This window comes from Lithobates pipiens, unplaced genomic scaffold (assembly GCF_037356315.1).
Source record: "Lithobates pipiens isolate NorthernLeopardFrog02 unplaced genomic scaffold, aLitPip1_a1.2 Scaffold_19, whole genome shotgun sequence".
NCBI lineage: Eukaryota > Metazoa > Chordata > Amphibia > Anura > Ranidae > Lithobates > Lithobates pipiens.
In genome coordinates this window covers 573,386,002-573,406,145 of record NW_027507764.1, presented here as the reverse complement: position 1 = coordinate 573,406,145, position 20,144 = coordinate 573,386,002, and the positions used below count along the sequence as shown (strand labels likewise).

At 41.1% G+C, this 20,144-nt stretch overlaps 1 protein-coding gene across 1 annotated transcript in view; it reads left to right on the top strand.

Moving 5' to 3' along the window:
- FAM135B (family with sequence similarity 135 member B) overlaps positions 1-16,794 on the top strand; it is a 181,747-nt gene extending 164,953 nt beyond the window's left edge. The window contains exons 16-19 of the mRNA XM_077493377.1: positions 6,996-7,147; positions 9,088-9,198; positions 11,932-12,045; positions 14,629-16,794. Coding sequence (XP_077349503.1) covers positions 6,996-7,147; positions 9,088-9,198; positions 11,932-12,045; positions 14,629-14,834 — 583 coding nt within the window. The 3' untranslated portion in view covers positions 14,835-16,794. The remainder of the gene's footprint in view (positions 1-6,995; positions 7,148-9,087; positions 9,199-11,931; positions 12,046-14,628) is intronic.
- Positions 16,795-20,144: the final 3,350 nt, after the last annotated feature.

Below are 20,144 nucleotides of genomic sequence, written 5' to 3'. Positions count from 1 at the left end.
GCCGAGGCACTTGTGAACATCACTGAATAGAGAGGTAAGGTAAGTAGGTAAATATAGTATAGGTAAGTATAAGGGGAGCTTAGAATGCATTAAGATAAAAAAAAGCTTCTGCCTTTACAACCACTTAAGGAAGGGTTAAATCGACATGGGCTCATAAGTCCTCTAATATAGGTGGGTACGGAGATGCCCACTTCAATGCTGTGATTTTTCAAGCAAGAAAGAAAAGCCTGGATACTGGCACCAACATCCCATTAGGATACAATTCCTCATCTATTAATTTCTTCACCTGGCTGCTGCTGCCTCTGATAAAAACGAAATCTTTCTGCAATCTCTAGTGGTTTAGGCTGGAAGTGACCCTCTAACAGTGTCAGGAGCTCTGCCAATGTCTTAGTTGCTGGTTTTACAGGGGAAAGGAGATCCCTGAGAGTGTCATATGTCTGAGCACCGACCACTGTCAGAAATACTGCTACTTGCCTTTCACCTGGGATGGCATTTGCACTGAAATACTGTTCCAGTCTCTCCACCCAGGAACTCCAGGATGTCTGTTCTCCATCAAATTCACTTAATGTCCCGATCAATGACATTTTCCTGCTGGGATCTGTGATTGCTTTTATCCAGGTAACAATCCACAATGTCTTTGTCTCTCTCTCAGACTGATAGACACTTTGTAAATCCCATCCTCGTCGCCACTGTTATATCCTCTGTGTTGTGAGAGACACAAGACTCTGGTCTGGAACAATGGAAGTTTATTTCCAGTACTCACTGTACACTGCAACATGCATCTCAGGACAGTACATCTTATTAGGCTCTTACATGTGTCCAAGATGGCTACCATACCCCTTGACCCTTGGCATCACTCCTGGGGGGAGCCAGCCTTAAAGTGGCAGTACATGTGGAACCCTTCAGGTATAACAATTCCCTAGGTCAGCCTTTTTCAAACCTGGGCTGCCTTCAGATGTCTTCAGGGTTGCCTTGGCAAAATGTCTAGAAACTGCCCCAAAAATTGTATACAATCCAGCAAGTGGATCAAGCCTGCCTATTGGTTACATAAAGCCAAAGGTTTTCATTGTGCACCATTAAAACCTTCTAGCCACCAGTGTTGTAACAGCCAATGACGTTATCGGTTGATAAGGAGGACATAGGGCACCTGCACAGTACCATTGTTTGGCCCTCCTCTGCCCCTCTCCATCAGTACTGGGGTCACATTAACTGAGTGAGGAAGAGAAACCGAGGGAGAAGAGAAACATTGGAATACTAGCCAGTACCAGTGTGCAAAGCTGTTTGCTTTGTTGCTTTGGAAGAATAAATCACCGCTAATGCAAATATTGCATCCTAAAATAGGAAGGAAGGGGAGCAGGGGATTTTTATACGGTACAATTTATAAAGAAACAGAGATTTCTTTTAAAAGAATTCATAACTTTAATATTTAGAAATGTATTAAAAATATTTTGTAAAGACAAAAATAGCAAATACACTCATTATACAAAAAATGCATGGCATAGAGTATAGGGGATCCTGAAAGTGTTAGTTGCTGAGACTGATCGTACTTCCTCCTGACATGTTTCGCATTTGTGCTTCTTCAGGGGAGTATGCAACTAACAATAACATAAAGAAAAAGTTTAAGAGTACAGAATGTACATATGTGCCGTACAGTTAAATACATATATAATACAGGACATTTTTAATATGAAATTAGTCTCAGTGTGCTTAGTCCAAGGAGGTACAATGCTTACCCAGGTATATACATTCCCAGCATCACAACACACAAGCCAATAGATGGTGGAATAGATGGCAAGAATTGTGGGACAGGATCAAGTGCTAAAAACACCCTAGCCCAATGCAGGGCATAGATGGAGGTAGACAAGCGCTACAAAGATCAAAAACAAAATCAGAGATAAATACTAAGTTTGCAAATCCAATACAGACATTGAAAAGTGTTACATTGTAACAAAAAAAAAATATATAAGCGATATAATTCCCTCAATTATATGAGGGGATTGGGGCTGAAGAAAAAGCCTCCATATTAAGACAAAAAATACTGATTATTTAAAAAACAATTGATTGTAATTATAATTAGAATTAAGCCTGATTAATATATAAATTGTAAGTAGTAACTGTTTGGTATATATAACTAGTACGCTGTAAAAGAGAGTAAGATTGTTTTTACCTGCAGTGATAGTAAGAGATGAGAGGATTAGTTCCATGTAATAATATTGATGCAATACAAGTGCAACAGATCACAATGAACAAATCAATCGACTCATTATAGTGTTTTGTAAGCTACAGAGTGCAGCTCTATGCTGCCACTCTAAGCTTGCTGAACCTACAAGCAAATAAGAGGAAGGATGAGTAAGTATATATGGGTAAGAAAAGATGTTACAGCAGTGTAGAGTTCAACTGAAAAAGTATATTTACCAAACAAGAAGAGTCAGCGTAGCGGCAATGTCTGTATTGAACCTGCAGTGCAGGTGAAATGACAGCGCTGCCTTTTAAATCCCCCATCCATCGAGCCGGCGTCTGACGTCACCGGCTCGATGCGGACAGCCATAGGTGGAGACAATGCGCATGTGCAAAGCCTGTCGAATCGACATTTGAACTACCATCCCCATAATGCCTCAGTGCTAACACGAGGTCCGTTTGGATAAATGCTGATGGAGATGGGGCTGCGCTGGCTCTCCGCCCGGAAAGGGGCGGGAAGAAAAAGGCTAACACAGGGGCAGATAAAACGGCGATTGTCATGGCTTCTAACCCAAAGGGGATTACATGCCCATGTCCACCTCGAATCGGGAGCCACTTGGGGGAATAACCCAGCGGCGCCCTTGGGTGTCCATATGCCCTTACATACTTGGAGCCAGGGGAGAAGAAAACAAAGGATCCAGTCCCATACCACAGAATAATATGGCTTCGGAATGCGGTGTAAGGAAGAAGGGAAAAAGCAAAGCTCCTCAATGTGGATGGGACTCATAGAGAGCAACAGAGATCCCTAAATGCGCAAACCATGATACCCGTCTTGGGCCAAGCAAAGCGAGACATCAAGAAACATATAGTACATGTGAAACAATAATAATTAGAGTTAACATTGTTGATATACAAAAATATTTTTTAATATGACGATTCCTTCCTATTTTAGGATACAATATTTGCAGAATCATTAGGGGATGAGGTACCTATAATAGCAATGTGTTTCTGGGATAGTGTGGACCAACTTATTTAAATCACCGCTAATGTTTGATGTCCTACGCAGTGGTGGCCGGTCTATAGGGGGCACATGGGCCCTTCCCCCCAGGCAGTCCCAAAAAAAGGCCCTTTAAGTGCACTGTGTTCAGGCACTGGACACAGTGCACTATGGGAAGCGAGACGCCCCCTAGGACATGGGCTGTGCTTTCCCTCTGAGTTACGATGTCACTTCTGGTTTCCCTGGGCCAGTGATAAACCGTAAGTGGCATCAGCAGCTCTGTGGAATGCAAGGCCCGAACGGAGCTTTTTATACACAGCCCTCCCTCCTCTCTATACTGACAGCTCCATCCCAGCCTGGAGCAAGGGCAGCTATGGTTGGCAGGCTAGCCTTGCAGGATGTCCCTGAGCCGCTGGACATGAAGAAGAAGGGGGACGATGGGGTGCCGGGCAGTCCAGACTCAGGACTCCACCCGTGTCCTTGTCCCAGCAACTGACTCCTCAGCCCAGCAACAGCAGACAAGTCCTCTGATCAGGAGGTGTCCGGGCACACAGTGCGGGTGATGAGTACAGTTCTGTCTATGTACTAAAAGTCATTGGGCTGTCACATAAGAGCCTGTATAGATATAACCTCATGGACTATAGGGGGCACAAGGTGTACAAGGGCACACTGTTTTCCAGCAATGTGATGTGATCATTGGTGATGTGATCATTGGTGATCAGTAATGGGATGGCGATCAGTGATGCAATGTGATGATAATCAATGATGTGAACAGTGATGATCAGTATGCTGTGATTCTGGACTGTATACTCTGCTGTGATTCTGGACTGTATACTCTGCTGTGATTCTGGGCTGTATACTCTGCTGTGATTCTGGGCTGTATACTCTGCTGTGATTCTGGGCTGTATACTCTGCTGTGATTCTGGACTGTATACTCTGCTGTGATTCTGGGCTGTATACTCTGCTGTGATTCTGGGCTGTATACTCTGCTGTGATTCTGGGCTGTATACTCTGCTGTGATTCTGGGCTGTATACTCTGCTGTGATTCTGGACTGTATACTCTGCTGTGATTCTGGACTGTATACTCTGCTGTGATTCTGGACTGTATACTCTGCTGTGATTCTGGGCTGTATACTCTGCTGTGATGCTGAGCTGTATACTCTGCTGTGATTCTGAGCTGTATACTCTGCTGTGATTCTGGGCTGTATACTCTGCTGTGATGCTGGACTGTATACTCTGCTGTGATGCTGAGCTGTATACTCTGCTGTGATGCTGAGCTGTATACTCTGCTGTGATTCTGGGCTGTATACTCTGCTGTGATGCTGAGCTGTATACTCTGCTGTGATTCTGAGCTGTATACTCTGCTGTGATTCTGGGCTGTATACTCTGCTGTGATGCTGAGCTGTATACTCTGCTGTGATTCTGAGCTGTATACTCTGCTGTGATTCTGGGCTGTATACTCTGCTGTGATGCTGGACTGTATACTCTGCTGTGAGTCTGGGCTGTATACTCTGCCCTGTGATTCTGGGGCTATATACTCTGTGCTGCGATGCTGAGCTGTATACTCCTGACACTATGGGTGGAAGCAAGTGGAATACAGGGGACAGAGTGGGTGAATGCTAAAGGTGTGGGGCTTATAAGTGTGAGGGGTCAAAAGGAGGGGCGGGTCTGACACCCCCCATCCTAAAACTTCACAAGCCGCCACTGGTCTTACGCATATGAGTGTTGCTGCATTATGTAAAACTATTTATTAATTAGTTTTTTTTTTTGTAAAGGGTGCCCTTACTGAAAAAAGGTTGAGAAACACTGCCCTAAGTTACACACCCATGGGTCTAGAATAATGTCCTTTTCCCATCCTTTTCTACTAGGGAATGGTAAAAGCATCTAGATGACTTTCTAAAAGGGCTTAACAACTGTTGTCACAAATGTACATAATATTGTCAAAAGTATTGGGACTGTTTTTTTGTGGCATGCTAGTCTCATGTCGAAAGTGAAGAGGTTATTCACAATACAAACATTTTTCATACGACAGAATACAACGTCAGAAGTGACATAATGTGTTGAGTTTTGTATGTATTTTTTAAATTTCTGAGCATGCGCAGTCTTGCTCTTACATTTTTTTCCGGATGAAAACGTACTAATGAAACGAAAATCGGACGTTGAGTTCACATCCGACAAAAATGTTATATTCTACACATCCAGCTTTTGTCTGCCAAACAAGCGAAACCGTCTGTCGAAAGCACCGTGCTAATGATCCGAAAATCGGCAGACAGCTTGTCGTACAAATTTTTCCATCCAATTTTCATATCATGTGTACGGGTCTTTAGTCTGTGGGGTTCAATATTGAGTTGGCCCACCCTTTCCAGCTATCACAGCTTCAACTCTTCTGGGAAGGCTGTCCACAAGGTTTAGGAGTGTATCTATGGGAATGTTTGACCGTTCTTCCAAAAGCACATTTGTGAGGTCAGGCACTGATGTTGGATGAGAAGGCCTGGCTTGCAATCTCCACTCTAATTCATCCCAAAGGTGTTCTATCGGGTTGAGATCAGGAATCTGTGCAGGCCAGTCAAGTTCCTCCACCCCAAACTCGCTCATCCATGTCTTTTATGGACCTTGCTTTGTGTACTGGTGCGCAGTCATGTTGGGACAGAAAAGGGCCATCCCCAAACTGTTCCCACAAAGTTGAGAGCATGAAATTGTCCCAAAAATCTTGGTAGGCTGATGCCTTAAAGTTGTTGTAAACCCTTACAGCCAACTTTGACCTACAGGTAAGCCTAGATTAAGGCTTACCTGTAGGTCCAAGAAATATCTCCTAAACCTATACGGTTTAGGAGATATTTTCCCAAAGACAGCCACCGCTGTCTACGGTGCATGCACCGTAGACAGCGGCGGGCAGGCCGCAGATCGCGGTGATATGGCGCGAGTGTTGGCTCCCGTGCGCATGCCGTCAGTGACGTCATGGTGGCTCCGGCGAATCACAGCGCCGGAGCTGCGAGACACGGAAGTCGCTCCGGGATCCATGGCAGCGGCGAAGAGGAAGACGGAGGACCGCTTCGGGGGCTTCGTTCTCAGGTAAGTTATTCATAATGAGCTAGTATGCTATGCATACTAGCTCATTATGCCTTTGCCTTACAGGGTGTGCTTTTAAAAAAAAAAAAAAAATGCCTTTACTTCCTCTTTAAGAGTTCCCATCACTGGAACTAAAGGACCAAAACCCAACCCCTGGAACACAACGCCACACCATAATTTCCAGAGCAAGGTCCATAAAAGACATGGATTAGCGAGTTTGTGATGGAGGAACTTCATTGGCCTGCACAGAGTCCTGACCTCAACCCGATAGAAAAACCTTTGGTATGAATTAGAGCCGAGACAGCGAGCCAGACCTTCTCGTCCCAACATCAGTGCCTCACCCCACAAATGCGTTTCTGGAAGAATGGTCAAACACTCCCATAAACACACTCCTAAACCTTGTGGACGGCCTTCCCAGAAGAGTTGAAGCTGTTATAGCTGCAAAGGGTGGGCCAACTCATTATTGAACCCTACGGACTAAGACTTGGATGCCATTAAATTAATTTGCGTGTAAAGGCAGGTGTCCCAAAACTTTTGCCATTATAGTGTGTAAATAAACAGAACAACCAGAACGGTGAGATTCAGTCAATAGTAAGAAAATGAGGTGTGTGCACATGAGCCACTAAACAGGGGACTGAAATTCCTCTTCAAATATCACCCATTTAGGGGGTTATATCAATGTAAATGTAAAGTATGGAAATGTTTGGGAAAATAAAGCATAATTGTACCTGTGTGATTTGTCTCTATGCAGTTTCATTGGGCATTCGCTGGGAAACATCATCATCCGATCGGTGCTCACCCGCCCTCGCTTCCGATATTACCTGAACAAGCTGCACACCTTCCTTTCCCTTTCTGGACCCCACCTGGGAACTCTCTATAGTAACAGCACTTTGGTCAGTACAGGTGAGTTTTTGGTAGTGTGATGAATTGGCAAGGTGGTATATTTTTGGAAGGTCCAAGACCTTATTTTATGGTGCTCAGGCTAGGATGCTGTGACAAAATAAATACTGTATATAAATGTATAAAAAAAATATGTATACGTAAAAAAATCTATGGCAAACAACTGTAAGCCAAAGGCAGTCCTATTTAAATAAACAATGACCAATCTACTATAGGTATATGTGAAAAGAGATTCCAAGTATAGCTAAAAGGGAACAGAAAACGGAACACAAACTCCATTGATTGTCATTTTAGGACTTTTTAGTGACCCAACAAATTGTATAAAGCAAGCCCTTTCTGAAAAGCTACACCGTTTATCGTAAAAAGTCCAGTCCAGCAACGCTCTATAACTGTATTGGACCTCTATAGATGTATAACATTGACATTGTACGGGGATCTGTAGATGTATTGGACCTCTGTAGATGTATAACATTGACATTGTACGGGGATCTGTAGATGTATTAGACCTCTGTAGATGTATTGGACCTCTGTAGATGTATAACATTGACATTGTACGGGGATCTGTAGATGTATTAGACCTCTGTAGATGTATAAGGCTCTGTAGATGTATTGCCCTTTGACATTGTCTGGGGATCAGTAGATGTATTGCACCTCTTTAGATGTATGGGCTCTGTAGATTGGGCTCTGTAGATGGACCTCTGTAGATGTATGGATTGCTGTAGAGATTTGGGACTCTATAGAAATATTCAACTTCTGTAGATATATTGGGCTCTGTAGATGTATTGAACCTCTGTAGATGTATAAAGCTATGTAGATATATGGGGCTCTGTAGATGTATTAGACCTCTGTAGATGTATAGGGCACAGTAGATGTATTATATTTCTGTAGATGTAGGACCCTTTGTAGTTGTATGGGGCTCTGTAGATGTACTGAACCTCTTTAGATGTATGGGGCTCTATAGGTGGACCTCTGTAGATGTATTGGACTTCTATAGATGTATGGACCACTGTAGAGGTATGGGTCGCTATTGATACATTGGACCGCTTTAGATGTATAGGGCACAGTAGATTTATTAGACCTCTGTAGATGTATGGCCCTCTGTAGATGTATGGGGTTCTGTAGATGTATTGCCCTTTGACATTGTATGAGGGATCTGTAGATGTATTGCACCTCTTTAGATAGATGGGCTCTGTAGATGGACCTCTGTTGATCTATTGGACTCTATAGAAATGTATGGGGCTCTGTAAACGTATAGACTGCTATAGAGGTTTGGGACTCTATATAAATATTGGACCTCTGTAGATCTATTGGGCTTTGTAGATGTATTGAACCTCTGTAGATGTATGGAACTCTGCAGATGTATGGACCACTGCAGATGTATGGGGCTTTGTAAATGTACTGGACCTTTGTAGATATATGAGTGTTTATAACTGGATTGGTCTTCTGTAGATGTATGGGGCTCTGTAGATGTATTAGACTTCTATAGATGTATAGGGCACAGTAGATGTATTGGACCCCTGTAGATGTATGGAGCTCTGTAAATGTATGGGGCTCTGTAGATGTATTAGACCTCTGTAAATGTATAGGGCACAGTAGATGTATTGGAGCTCTGTAGATGTATGGGGCTCTGTAGATGTAGGGCCCTTTGTAGTTGTATAGGACTCTGTAGATGTACTGGACCTCTTTAGATGTACGGGGCTCTGTAGATGGGCCTCTGTAGATGTATTGCACTTCTGTAGATGTATAGGCCTCTGCAGATGTACTGTACTGGACCTCTGTAGATGTATGGGCATCTCTAGATGTATTGGACCCCTGTAGCTGTATTAGGTCTCCATAGATGTATGGGCCTCTGTAGCTGTGTTGGACCTCTTAAAAAATCTTCTTCAGACTGTTTAACTATGTACTGTAACAATGTTTCATCATATTCTGTATTTCCTTCCCAGGTTTGTGGCTGATGCAAAAGCTGAAAAAGTCCGGCTCTCTGCTTCAACTGACGTTCAGGGACAACGCTGATCTGCGGAAATCTTTCCTGTATCAGCTCAGCCAGAAACCAGGTTTGTAGCTGAGAAACAAAACTAGAAAAAAAAAAAAAAAACAGGACACTACTGGCACCAATATTTAGCAACCACATGAGTTATATCTTTAAAAAAACAGTAAATCTTTATTTCAAAAAGTTTTTTTTTTTTTTTAACAAACAATGTTATAAAAAGATGTGTCTAAATAAATGTATGACTTCCTAATCAGGTGCCACTGACCCATCAAAAAACATATTTAAGTATACAATATCAGATTTATTCCATACCGTGTAACTTGTACAGTCAAAAAGGTTCATTTGATAGGTTGCCCAATTCTCAACGCGTTTCTTAGACCAACAGTCAGCTTCCTCTGGAATTATGGAGGATAGATAATATTCTGTGTGTACTTTCAGCATGAGTTAAAAACAATATCAGTGTAGACGGGGAGCTAATTTAATACCAGTTAGGACTGCCCACTGAAAGACCCATGCCATTGTCCATATGTTCTTGGAGAGATCTAAAAAACAACCTGATCCAAGATTTTTGTCCACATTATCCACCTATCTTTTAAAGAAGTAATTAGACTTGTGCACAACGGAAAATGTTGTTTAGTTTCGGTTCGTTGTCATTCGTAAAATACATCATTTCGTTCTGTTATATTCCTTATGTTACGTTAATACGTTTTCGGATAATTCGTTATTATTCGTAGAGTGTCAAATTCATTTGTTGTATTCGTTGAAATTTGATATTTATGTATGTATAGACATTCGTGATAATGATTCATAGTTTGGAAAGTCGTTTGTTTATTGAATCTTTTAACACACACAATGACAACGTCTCTTCTCCTCGGCTCATATACAATACAACACCCTTCTCACTCAGTACTCAGGAATGCACTTTACCAGTAATCCAACCTCCGGCACAAAATTAATTAGCTGATTGGACTATAAGATTTACTTTGAGCTGACCTTTTGTTTCATTAGATCTTTAAAGAATTACCGAATCATGTAAAATTCATTCAAATTCATTTGTTATATTTCTTTCGTATTCGTTGTTATTCGTTATTTTTTTATTCGGACATTCGGATGCATCTGAATGTCTGAAAGATGCAAAATTCGTCCGAATTTCGATTCATTACGAAACGAATTGCACAAGCCTAGAAGTAATCACGTATGGATATTTTTATAACTTGGACAAATGTAACTATTCCTATACCCTACTTGTTGGGTCCCTCTAGAAGCTGGAGATCACTGTAGTAGACATTGTTAGTACAGTGATCTCTTTTAGCTTCTGGTTCTCATGCGGAGCAGCTGCCCTGCTGCATTGTGAACACAGGAGATTGGCCATTGGACTTGGGGGGCATTTAGCGATTGCTTTGGCGAAGAAACAAACCAAAAAGTAAGATCATCCAGTTTAGTGATGTGACTCCTGATGTATCTTCTAAACATACCGCCACACCATGTAATGGCAACTGAACATCATGTAGTATCATAAACTGAAATCAAATTAGGTGGAGATGAATTACGAAGTTTGAAGGCACATGTACTAAAGTGTTTAATGGCCGACTTTAGATGACTTGACAAAGAAGCGGAGGCCTTGAAACATGTTGTCATGGAGATACAGTGAAGATTCCCTTCACCCGAAAGTGACTTGGTACTGTGGTGGCTGACGTCAGTTCCAGTTCGTGGCACATGTGGGGTCTGGCGCACACCTTGGCTGCAGCGGCTGTTCCGCCCTCATTTTCTGACGCGTTCAGCCCATGGTTTTCTTCTCCCCACTTAGTTAGTCACAATTAACCTCTATGAATGTCAACACAGTCATAATGGCCCACAGTACAATGAAAAAAGTAACAAGTCACAAGGAGGAGGAAGTTGGGAGGAGGATCTGCAACAACCAACCAAAAATGTAGAACTTTAAATGATTCCAACAATAAACTAACAAAAGATCATTAAAAAAAGGTCAATAAAAACACTAAAAGTTTTTATTGAGTAAACAATATCATTAAAAGCCCACAATGGCTAAAAATGTTGATAAAAGTGAAAATTTTATATATATATATATATATATATATGTATGTATGTATATAATATTATATATTTATATATAATATATATATATATATATATATATATATATATATATATATATATATATATAAAATAAATACATAGTATATTATAACAAGACAATGGGAGTTGATTTACTAAAACTGCAATGTGCAAAATCTGGTGCAGCTCTGCATAGAAACCAATCAGCTTCTAGATCTTTATTGTCAAAGCTTAATTGGACAAGCTGAAGCTAGAAGCTGATTGGTTGCCATGCAGAGCTTTACCAGATTCTGAGTGCTCCAGTTTTAATAGATATCCTCCAATATATCAGTAGATGTCCTTACAAAGTAATGTCTACGCGTTTTTGTGGATGACCTGCTTCCTCATAACTAGGACACACTGCCCATATCTTCAAATGCATTTATATCCAATTTGAAAATGAACAAATGTATATACTTCCTGCAAAATTGGAGCGTTTGTATATATTAGTGACAACTTGCAACCTGTCTTTTACCTGCATCCATCATTCTTGTTGGATTGTGTAGACTATGTGCACTCCGCTATTTTGGATATATATATATATATATATATATATATATATATATATATATATATATATATATATATATATATATATATATATATATATATATATATATATATATATATATATATATATAAAATACTTTAAAGACTCTGAACTATGCATCTTTTTTGTCCGCAGGTCTTCAGTACTTTAAAAATGTTGTTTTGGTGGCATCTCCCCAAGATCGGTATGTTCCATTTCACTCAGCAAGGATTGAAATGTGCAAAAACGCCATTAAGGACAAGCATACAGGTACTATACATTATAACACACAAGGAGCTCAATTATGTGATGTTTGGAAATATAGTATGTTATATATATATATATATATATATATATATATATATATATATATATATATATATATATATATATATATATATTTTTTTTTTTTTTTTTTAATTAGTAGCTTGAAATAAAGAGCAGCTGTAAAACTTCTCTTCCCTTCAGGTGCTTTCCCCCACAGACTTACTACCTGGAGGTTCAGCACCTGTCATTTCCTGGGCTTAATGACACCCAGCATCATTTGACCCACTTTCTGTGAGCCCAGGGTGTCATGGACAACCCCTGGAGTGTTCAACATCATGTCATGCCTGGGCTCACAGTACACTACTGCCGAGAGTGGCACTGCCATCATAAGCACTACAGTCTCTGCAGTACTGAAGGCGGCTCCTGCTGAAAATAAAAGGAAGAGGACCCAAGGGTGTAACCTAACCAGCTAGAAGATCCAGTACTTCCAGATATAGGAGACCAGGTGGATTACCCCTCTTCCTTTCATCTGACAGTGCTGGTGATTGACCTCCGGCTGTTCAGGCATCCAGCACTCTCACATGGAGGCACTGTCAGGGCTGGGCTCAGCCCTTCCTTCTCTGAGCTGGCCTCTCAGCTGTCGGCTAATTGCCAGCTCCTATCTCTCCACAGATACTGTTGATGATATCCTGCTCGTCAGTCCTGCCTACTTAAGCCGTCCAGTCCAGAGGATCTCTGCCTTCGCCTTGGTCAACATCACAGAAATTATCTCCTGCATTCCTGTTCAATACTTGCTTTGCTGACATCCCTTCTGGCTCCAGATCCTGCTTGCTGTTCCACTACATTGATCCCTGACTTCTGGCTTGGCTGACTATCCATTCTGGTTACTGAACTTTGGCTATGTTTTGACGTTTGTTCTTTTTACTTTTATAATTAAGCAAGTGTGATTTAACTGTACTTCTGTCTCTGCCTGATTTCATGGTTTCTGACAGTAGGTGAAGGCTTAAGTAGGCAGGACTGACGAGCAGGATGTGGAGCTAGAGGGGTTGTCAGCAAAGCAAGTCTTGAACAGGATCACAGGAGTCAATTTCTGTGATGTTGACCAAGGCGAAAGGAGAGATCCTCTGGACTGGATGGCTTAAGTAGGCAGGACTGATGAGCAGGATATCATCAACAGCTGAGTAACTGTGGAGAGATAGGAGCTGGAAATTGGCCAACTTCTGAGTGGCCAGCTCAGAGAAGGAAGGGTTGAGCCCAGCCCTGACAGTGCCTCCATGTGAGAGTGCTGATCCCGCTGTGATTGGACACAGTGGGAGCCAATCAGTGAGTCCAGCAGCTGCAATGGCCGCTGTGACCCGCCGATCGTTCTGTGGAGAGACAGAGCAGCGGTGTGCCTATGTCTGTTTTCCTCCAGTGTATCCCCCACCACAGTTATAAAGCACCACCCAGGCACACACTTAACCCCTTGATTGCCCCTGGTGTTAACCCTTTCCCTGCCAAGTTTTGAGCAAACCAATCAATATACACGTATTAGGATTTTTTTTACCAAAAATATTTAGCAGAATACATATTGGCCTAAATTAATGAAGAAATTAGATTTTGTAAATTTTTTATTGGGAATGTTTTATAGCAGAAAGTAATAAATATTGTTTTTTATTCAAAATTTACGGTCTTTTTCGTTTATATCACAAAAATTAAAAGCCGCAGATCTGATCAAATACCACCAAAAGAAAGCTCTATTGGTGGGAAAAAAGGACATCAATTGTATTTGGTTACAATGTCGCACGATCGCGCAATTGTCAGTTACAGCAACGCAGTGCTGTATCGCACAAAATGGCCCGGTCAGGAAGTGGGTAAAACCTTTCGGAGCTGAATTAGTTAAGGGCACAGGGACACATTGGACACCCAGCAAGAACACAATGGCAGCTCGAGGCATCCAATGTATCCACACACCATTATGGACAGCAGGAGGAGCCAATAGCACCTGGCTGCTGTCTCAGCCAATGAGGAGGGAGAGTCCAATGCAGGTGAGACTCTCGTGCAATGCCGCTGGATTAAGATGGGGCTCAGGTAAGTATTAGGAGGGCTGAGGAGGGCTGCTGCACACAAGTTTTTTTTATCCTAATGCATAGAATGCATTAAGATAAAAAAAAAACCTTCTGCCTATAGAACCACTATAGGGCAGGTTTGGCTGGAGGAAGCCCACTCCTTCTTAAAGGATCTGACCACCACCATGCACATAACTGGTTACTAGATGTTGTTATTGGGAGACATTCTTCTTCCTCAGCCCCTGGGGAGACATGGGGGGACTGCTGTGAGTCCACGTTTTTATATAATTATAGAATTATTATCCACTCCTTAAAATTTAAGGCTCTTGGTACTGACCAGGGGCAAAGGCCATGTCCTGCATTGTAGGTTGTTGCGTATTTCTGCTGCCATCCTTTGAACTTTTGGACAAAAGTTTACACTTTGTGAATCCTGGGGATGAACACGTCAAACCCAAGCCTTATCTCTAGTCATAAAACATCCATGGCCCAATATACAAATGATCACAGGCTTAATGCAACTTCAATACTTTTCTTCCAGGTCCCATCTACACCGAAATGATAAACAATCTTCTACAGCCGGTGATAGACTCCAAGGACTGCACTTTGATCAGGCACAACGTCTTTCATGCCCTCCCAAACACGGCTAACACTCTGATTGGACGAGCCGCTCACATCGCTGTGCTGGACTCTGAGCTTTTTTTGGAAAAGTTTTTCCTCGTGGCTGGCCTGAGCTACTTCAAATAGCACTGGATTCTAAAAAAAAAATAGGGATTGTCCATTATACTTGTAAACCAAAAAGTCACCGGAACGAGGAGTGTCTATATAACCAATATAACAGGATTATCAGCAAAAAAGGACACAAAGTGGGTCTTTCTCCCATTAACGAATTGAGTAATTTTTTTTCTGGAGAACACTTCTGTAGCAGTTTATATAAGTAATATGATTATTTTATAACTTTGACTCTAATGGCCTCAATGTTTTCGGTCCAAATGAGTTGTTTGCCCGGCTACACTACTATTTCAGACCCTGATCCTGTACTATGAAGTAAATGCCACATAAACTATTTCACATTTGTCATTAAGCATTGATTAGTCTATGATTTTCTAAACTTCATGGCAATTTGCCTGTCTGTGTTTACAGGTGGTTTCCTTACAGGGTTAGTCAAAAATAAGTAGGCACTTGACCCTGGTAGAGGGGGATAAGGAAGGGTTGCAAAATTAACATCAAAATAAAAACCATTCAGACACAATTTTTGACTTTGGAATATTTTGGGCACAGCTTTATAAATAAAATAAATGGTGGGCTAGGGTCATCCAATGCCCAGGGGGGAGATGAGACATACCTTCTCTCAAACCCCCCTCCCAATACAGAGCTCTTCTCTCAACCCCTCTCCATGTACAAAATGTTTCCCTAAATCCCTCCACACTACATAGCTCTTTTTCCATTCCATCAAGAGCTCTTCCCTAACCCCTCCCACCCCCACTACAACACCCCCCTCCCTATACAGAGCTATTTCTTCATCACCATCAACTACAAAGCTCCTCCCCCATCCCTCTATCCCAATACAGAACTCTTCCATCGCCCTCTCCCCCCAACAAAACTACAATGCCCCCCCTCCCGTACAGAGACCTTCCTTCATCACCCTCAACTACAAATCTCTTCCCCCATCCCTCTCCTCTCCCCCAGTACAGAACCCTTCCCACAGTTTCTCCCCCCCCAACAACACTACAAAGCCCCCCCCCCATACAGAGACCTTCCTTCATCACCCTCAACTACAAATCCCTTCCCCCATCCCTCTCCTCTCCCCCAGTACAGAACCCTTCCTAAAGCCTCTTCCCCCAACAACACTACAAAGCCCCCCCCATACAGGGACCTTCCTTCATCACTTTCAACTACAAATCTCTTTCCCCCTTCCCTCTCCTCTCCCCCAGTAAAGAACTCTTCCCACAGCCTCCTTCCAATAACACTACAAAGCCCCCCCCCATACAGAGACCTTCCTTCATCACCCTCAACTACAAATCTTTTCCCCCATCCCTTTCCTCTCCCCCAGTAAAGAACTCTTCCCACAGCCTCCCTCCAACAACACTACAAAGCCCCCCCATACAGAGACCTTCCTTCATTACCCTCAACTACAAATCTCTTCCCCCATCCCTCTCCTCTCCCCCAGTACAGAACCCTTCCCACAGCCTCTCCCCCCCCAAGAACACTACAAAGCCCCCCCCCCCATACAGAGACCTTCCTTCATGACCCTCAACTACAAATCTCTTCGCCCATCCCTCTCCACTCCCCCAGTACAGAACAATTCCCACAGCCTCTCCCCCCAGCAACACTACAATGCCCCCCCCCATACAGAGACCTTCCTTCATCAACCTCAACTACAAATCTCTTCTCCATCCCTCTCCTCTCCCCCAGTACAGAACCCTTCCCACACCCTCTCCCCCAACAACACTACAAAGCCCCCCCCCCCCATACAGAGACCTTCCTTCATCACCCTTAACTACAAATCTCTTCCCTCATCCCTCTCCTCTCCCCAGTACAGAACCCTTCCCACAGCCTCTCTACGCAACAGCACTACAAAGTCCGCCCCCATACAGAGACCTTCCTTCATCACCCTCAATTACAGATCTCTTCCCCCATCCCTCTCCATTCCCCCAGTACAGAACCCTTCCCACAGCCTCTCCCCCCAGCAACAATACAAAGCCCCCCCCCCCCCCCCACACACACACAGAGACACCAGGTTATGCTGGAGCTGTGATGAAATGCCCAAATCAATAGAAATTCCACATTAGTAGCTGCCCTCTCTCACCAGTTAGCAAACCCTAGGGCCCTTCTGCCCTCCCATAATTGCCAACTCTTATTTACAAGGTGGGAGTAACTTGTCTGATAAAACTGGATGTCTTTCCTAATAAATTAACTTTCTAACTCTTTCCAGTGCCCCAGATTTCATGTCCAATTATTACTCCCTGAACCCTTCCTTCCTATCCCCTCTTTACCCACCCATCTTGGCATGTGCCTTTTCTTCTGCATTCACAAGAAACCATAACCACAGATACAAAAAAATCCTATAAACGTTATGCAAAAATAAATACATTACATTCTTTACACCGGACATCAACACGGGCCCCAGAAGCCTTGAAACCTCCTAGGCCAACATAACGCAGAGACACCCTCCCCCACCCTTCATCTTAACATGCAATGCCCAATGATGGACCCATTGAGAGGCCATGCAATGTCTGAGAGAACATGTCTCTGCTAACATTTTCAGAAGGTTTGTACTGTAGACAAATTTGAGGACTCTATTGGGCTGGTGTGAGCAACTAAAATGATGTGCTGAAATGTGACACATTCAATTAGGTACCCAGCTTTTTTGACACTTATTTAATCTGATAGAAGGTTTATTTTAAAATATAATTGACAAATTAGCTTTTCTCCAATATAAAAATTCAAGACAGATCTTTAAAAAAAAAAAAAAATTGAAAAAAAAAAATGTTTTCTACCTAAACCACCATAGGTTAAGTACAGTACATCCAGAAAATATGACAACTAACGTTTTAGTGGCAGTAAGTGTATCTTAAAATACTTCAAGAAATATTCCACAGTGTATATTTTTTGTTTACAACAACATTGGAGAAAAAAAAAAAGAGATAAAACAATACAGCAGCAATCTATTTAATTTGGATAAAATCACAAACAAAAACTAAAAATCTCAGAGATTTTTTTTTTCAATGAATAAAAGACAATTGTTGGAGGCAAAGGTTTAAGTAGTTAAGTGCATAACATTACAACGGCACTGCATATTCATTTGTTTGTAAAGAAATGATTTTGTGTATAAAGCCGTGATATTTAAAGTTTCAAATAAATAGCTCTGAAAATATTTTTGTAAAAGCATTTTCAGAATATGTTCATATTTTATTTAAATCAATATACTATATTCTTTATAACCGCTTATATCATCTTATTCTTTGTAGAGGCTTAGACAGCAGTGAAACACGGGTATATTTTTGTCTACATTTGAATCCATGCTTTTTTTGTGTTTTTCCCATTATTTAATTATTAATAATAATAAAAATAACAATAATAATAATACACATTCCTGTCATTATTATTATTATTATTTTATGAACTGGAGCAAAAAACAAATACATAGAATAGACCTATGGTATATAGTAATTTTTCTAAGGTGTAAATAAATTTGGATGCTACCAGCAATGAGAGGTATTTTTTTTATAGTACATACACCATCAAAACTCACTTTAACATTCTAGCAATAACGGCTCAGTAAATAATTAAAATAGTATGGTGTACGTCCTCTGCTTGAAAAGCAGGCACTATCTGATGTAAATTGTGTAAATAAAACGTGTCTGGGATTGCCTCAACTATAAAATTGTACAAAATGTAATCTATATCTGTCTCAATGTTATAAAAATGTTATCATTTAAATTATTTTTAATGTACATTTGTGATACCAATGCTGAAAAAAAAAAATATCTAATCCTCATCTTATAGTATTAACCAGATAGATTTCAATATATAAAACATGTTTGTATTTATTTTGTCCTGTATAGGTGCTTCTAAAATATTTTAATTTTCCTGGATATTTAAAAAAAAGATTGGGGTAAAAAAGAAGGTACTGTATTCATAGAATATGTTGTTTTCTGCAATAGAAACCTGTCTAGCATTATGCAACCAATTAAAATTAAGTGAAGCTGACCTAAAAATGTTTCAATCAACAACATTTGCATGTAGCACTTGCTATGTCAGGTTCATATTAAATACATATATACTGTGTGGGTATATATATATATATATATATATATATATATATATATACACACACATATACAGTATATAAAAAAATGTTGTTTTTTTGTTACTTTTCATTTACCCTGATACTTATAGCATTACATTTTCCAAGGCACAGTCATATGCCATTTTTTCTTTTAGTTTGTTTTTTGTTTGCTTCATTTTTTTGCTTATTATTAGTTGCTTTAAACCTGGTTTAGAATGGCTGCACATATAATTTATATAAAGACTAGGGTTCTAAAAACAAAACAAAACAAAAAAAAAAAAATATATATATATATATATATATATATGTATGTATAATTTATTGTTTTTGTTTTGTTGGACTCACACAGAAAAACACAATAAATAATCCTGATGTAATGTTCCTCTTAAAATGTCTCCTTCAAACTATATTTGAAGTTAAACAGACTTATGCACAGTTGTGTTCCAAAGAACCCTAGTCTTCAAATACATTTTATGTGTAGTCATTCTAAACCAGGGTTTCTCTAGAGGTTACTATAGGTTTCTTGAGCTGTGGCTGATTGACCTCTAGGTTGATGGTGCCTGTAAAGTTTTTGGGTCCAGCACCACTTGGAAGAACCAGCAGCTTGACAGCAATGATCTTTTTAGCTGTCTGTAAGGGGATCATTCTTCCCACTGGCCACCAATGTAAGAGGAACATTATTTCCAATGGCCATCAATGTAAGAGAAACATTATTTCCAATGGCCATCAATGTAAGAGGAACATTATTTCCAATGGCCATCAATGTAAGCGGAACATTCTTCCCACTGGTCACCAGTGTAAGAGGAACATTCTTCCTGCTGGCCACCAGTGTAAGAGGAGCATTCTTCCCACTGGCCACCAGTGTATGAGAAACATTCCTCCCACTGGCCAACAATGTAAGAGGAACATTAATCTCAATGGCCACCCATGTAAGAGGAACATTAATCCCAGCTGCCACCAATGTAATAGGAACATACTTCCCAATGGCCACCAGTGTAAGAGGAGCATTCTTCCCACTGGCCACCAGTGTATGAGAAACATTCCTCCCACTGGCCAACAATGTAAGAGGAACATTAATCTCAATGGCCACCCATGTAAGAAGAAAATTAATCCCATTTGCCACCAATGTAATAGGAACATACTTCCCAATGGCCACCAGTGTAAGAGGAACGTTCTTCTCACTGGCCAACAATGTAACAGGAACATTCATCTCAATGGCCACCCATGTAAGAGGAACATTAATCCCAGCTGCCACCAATGTAATA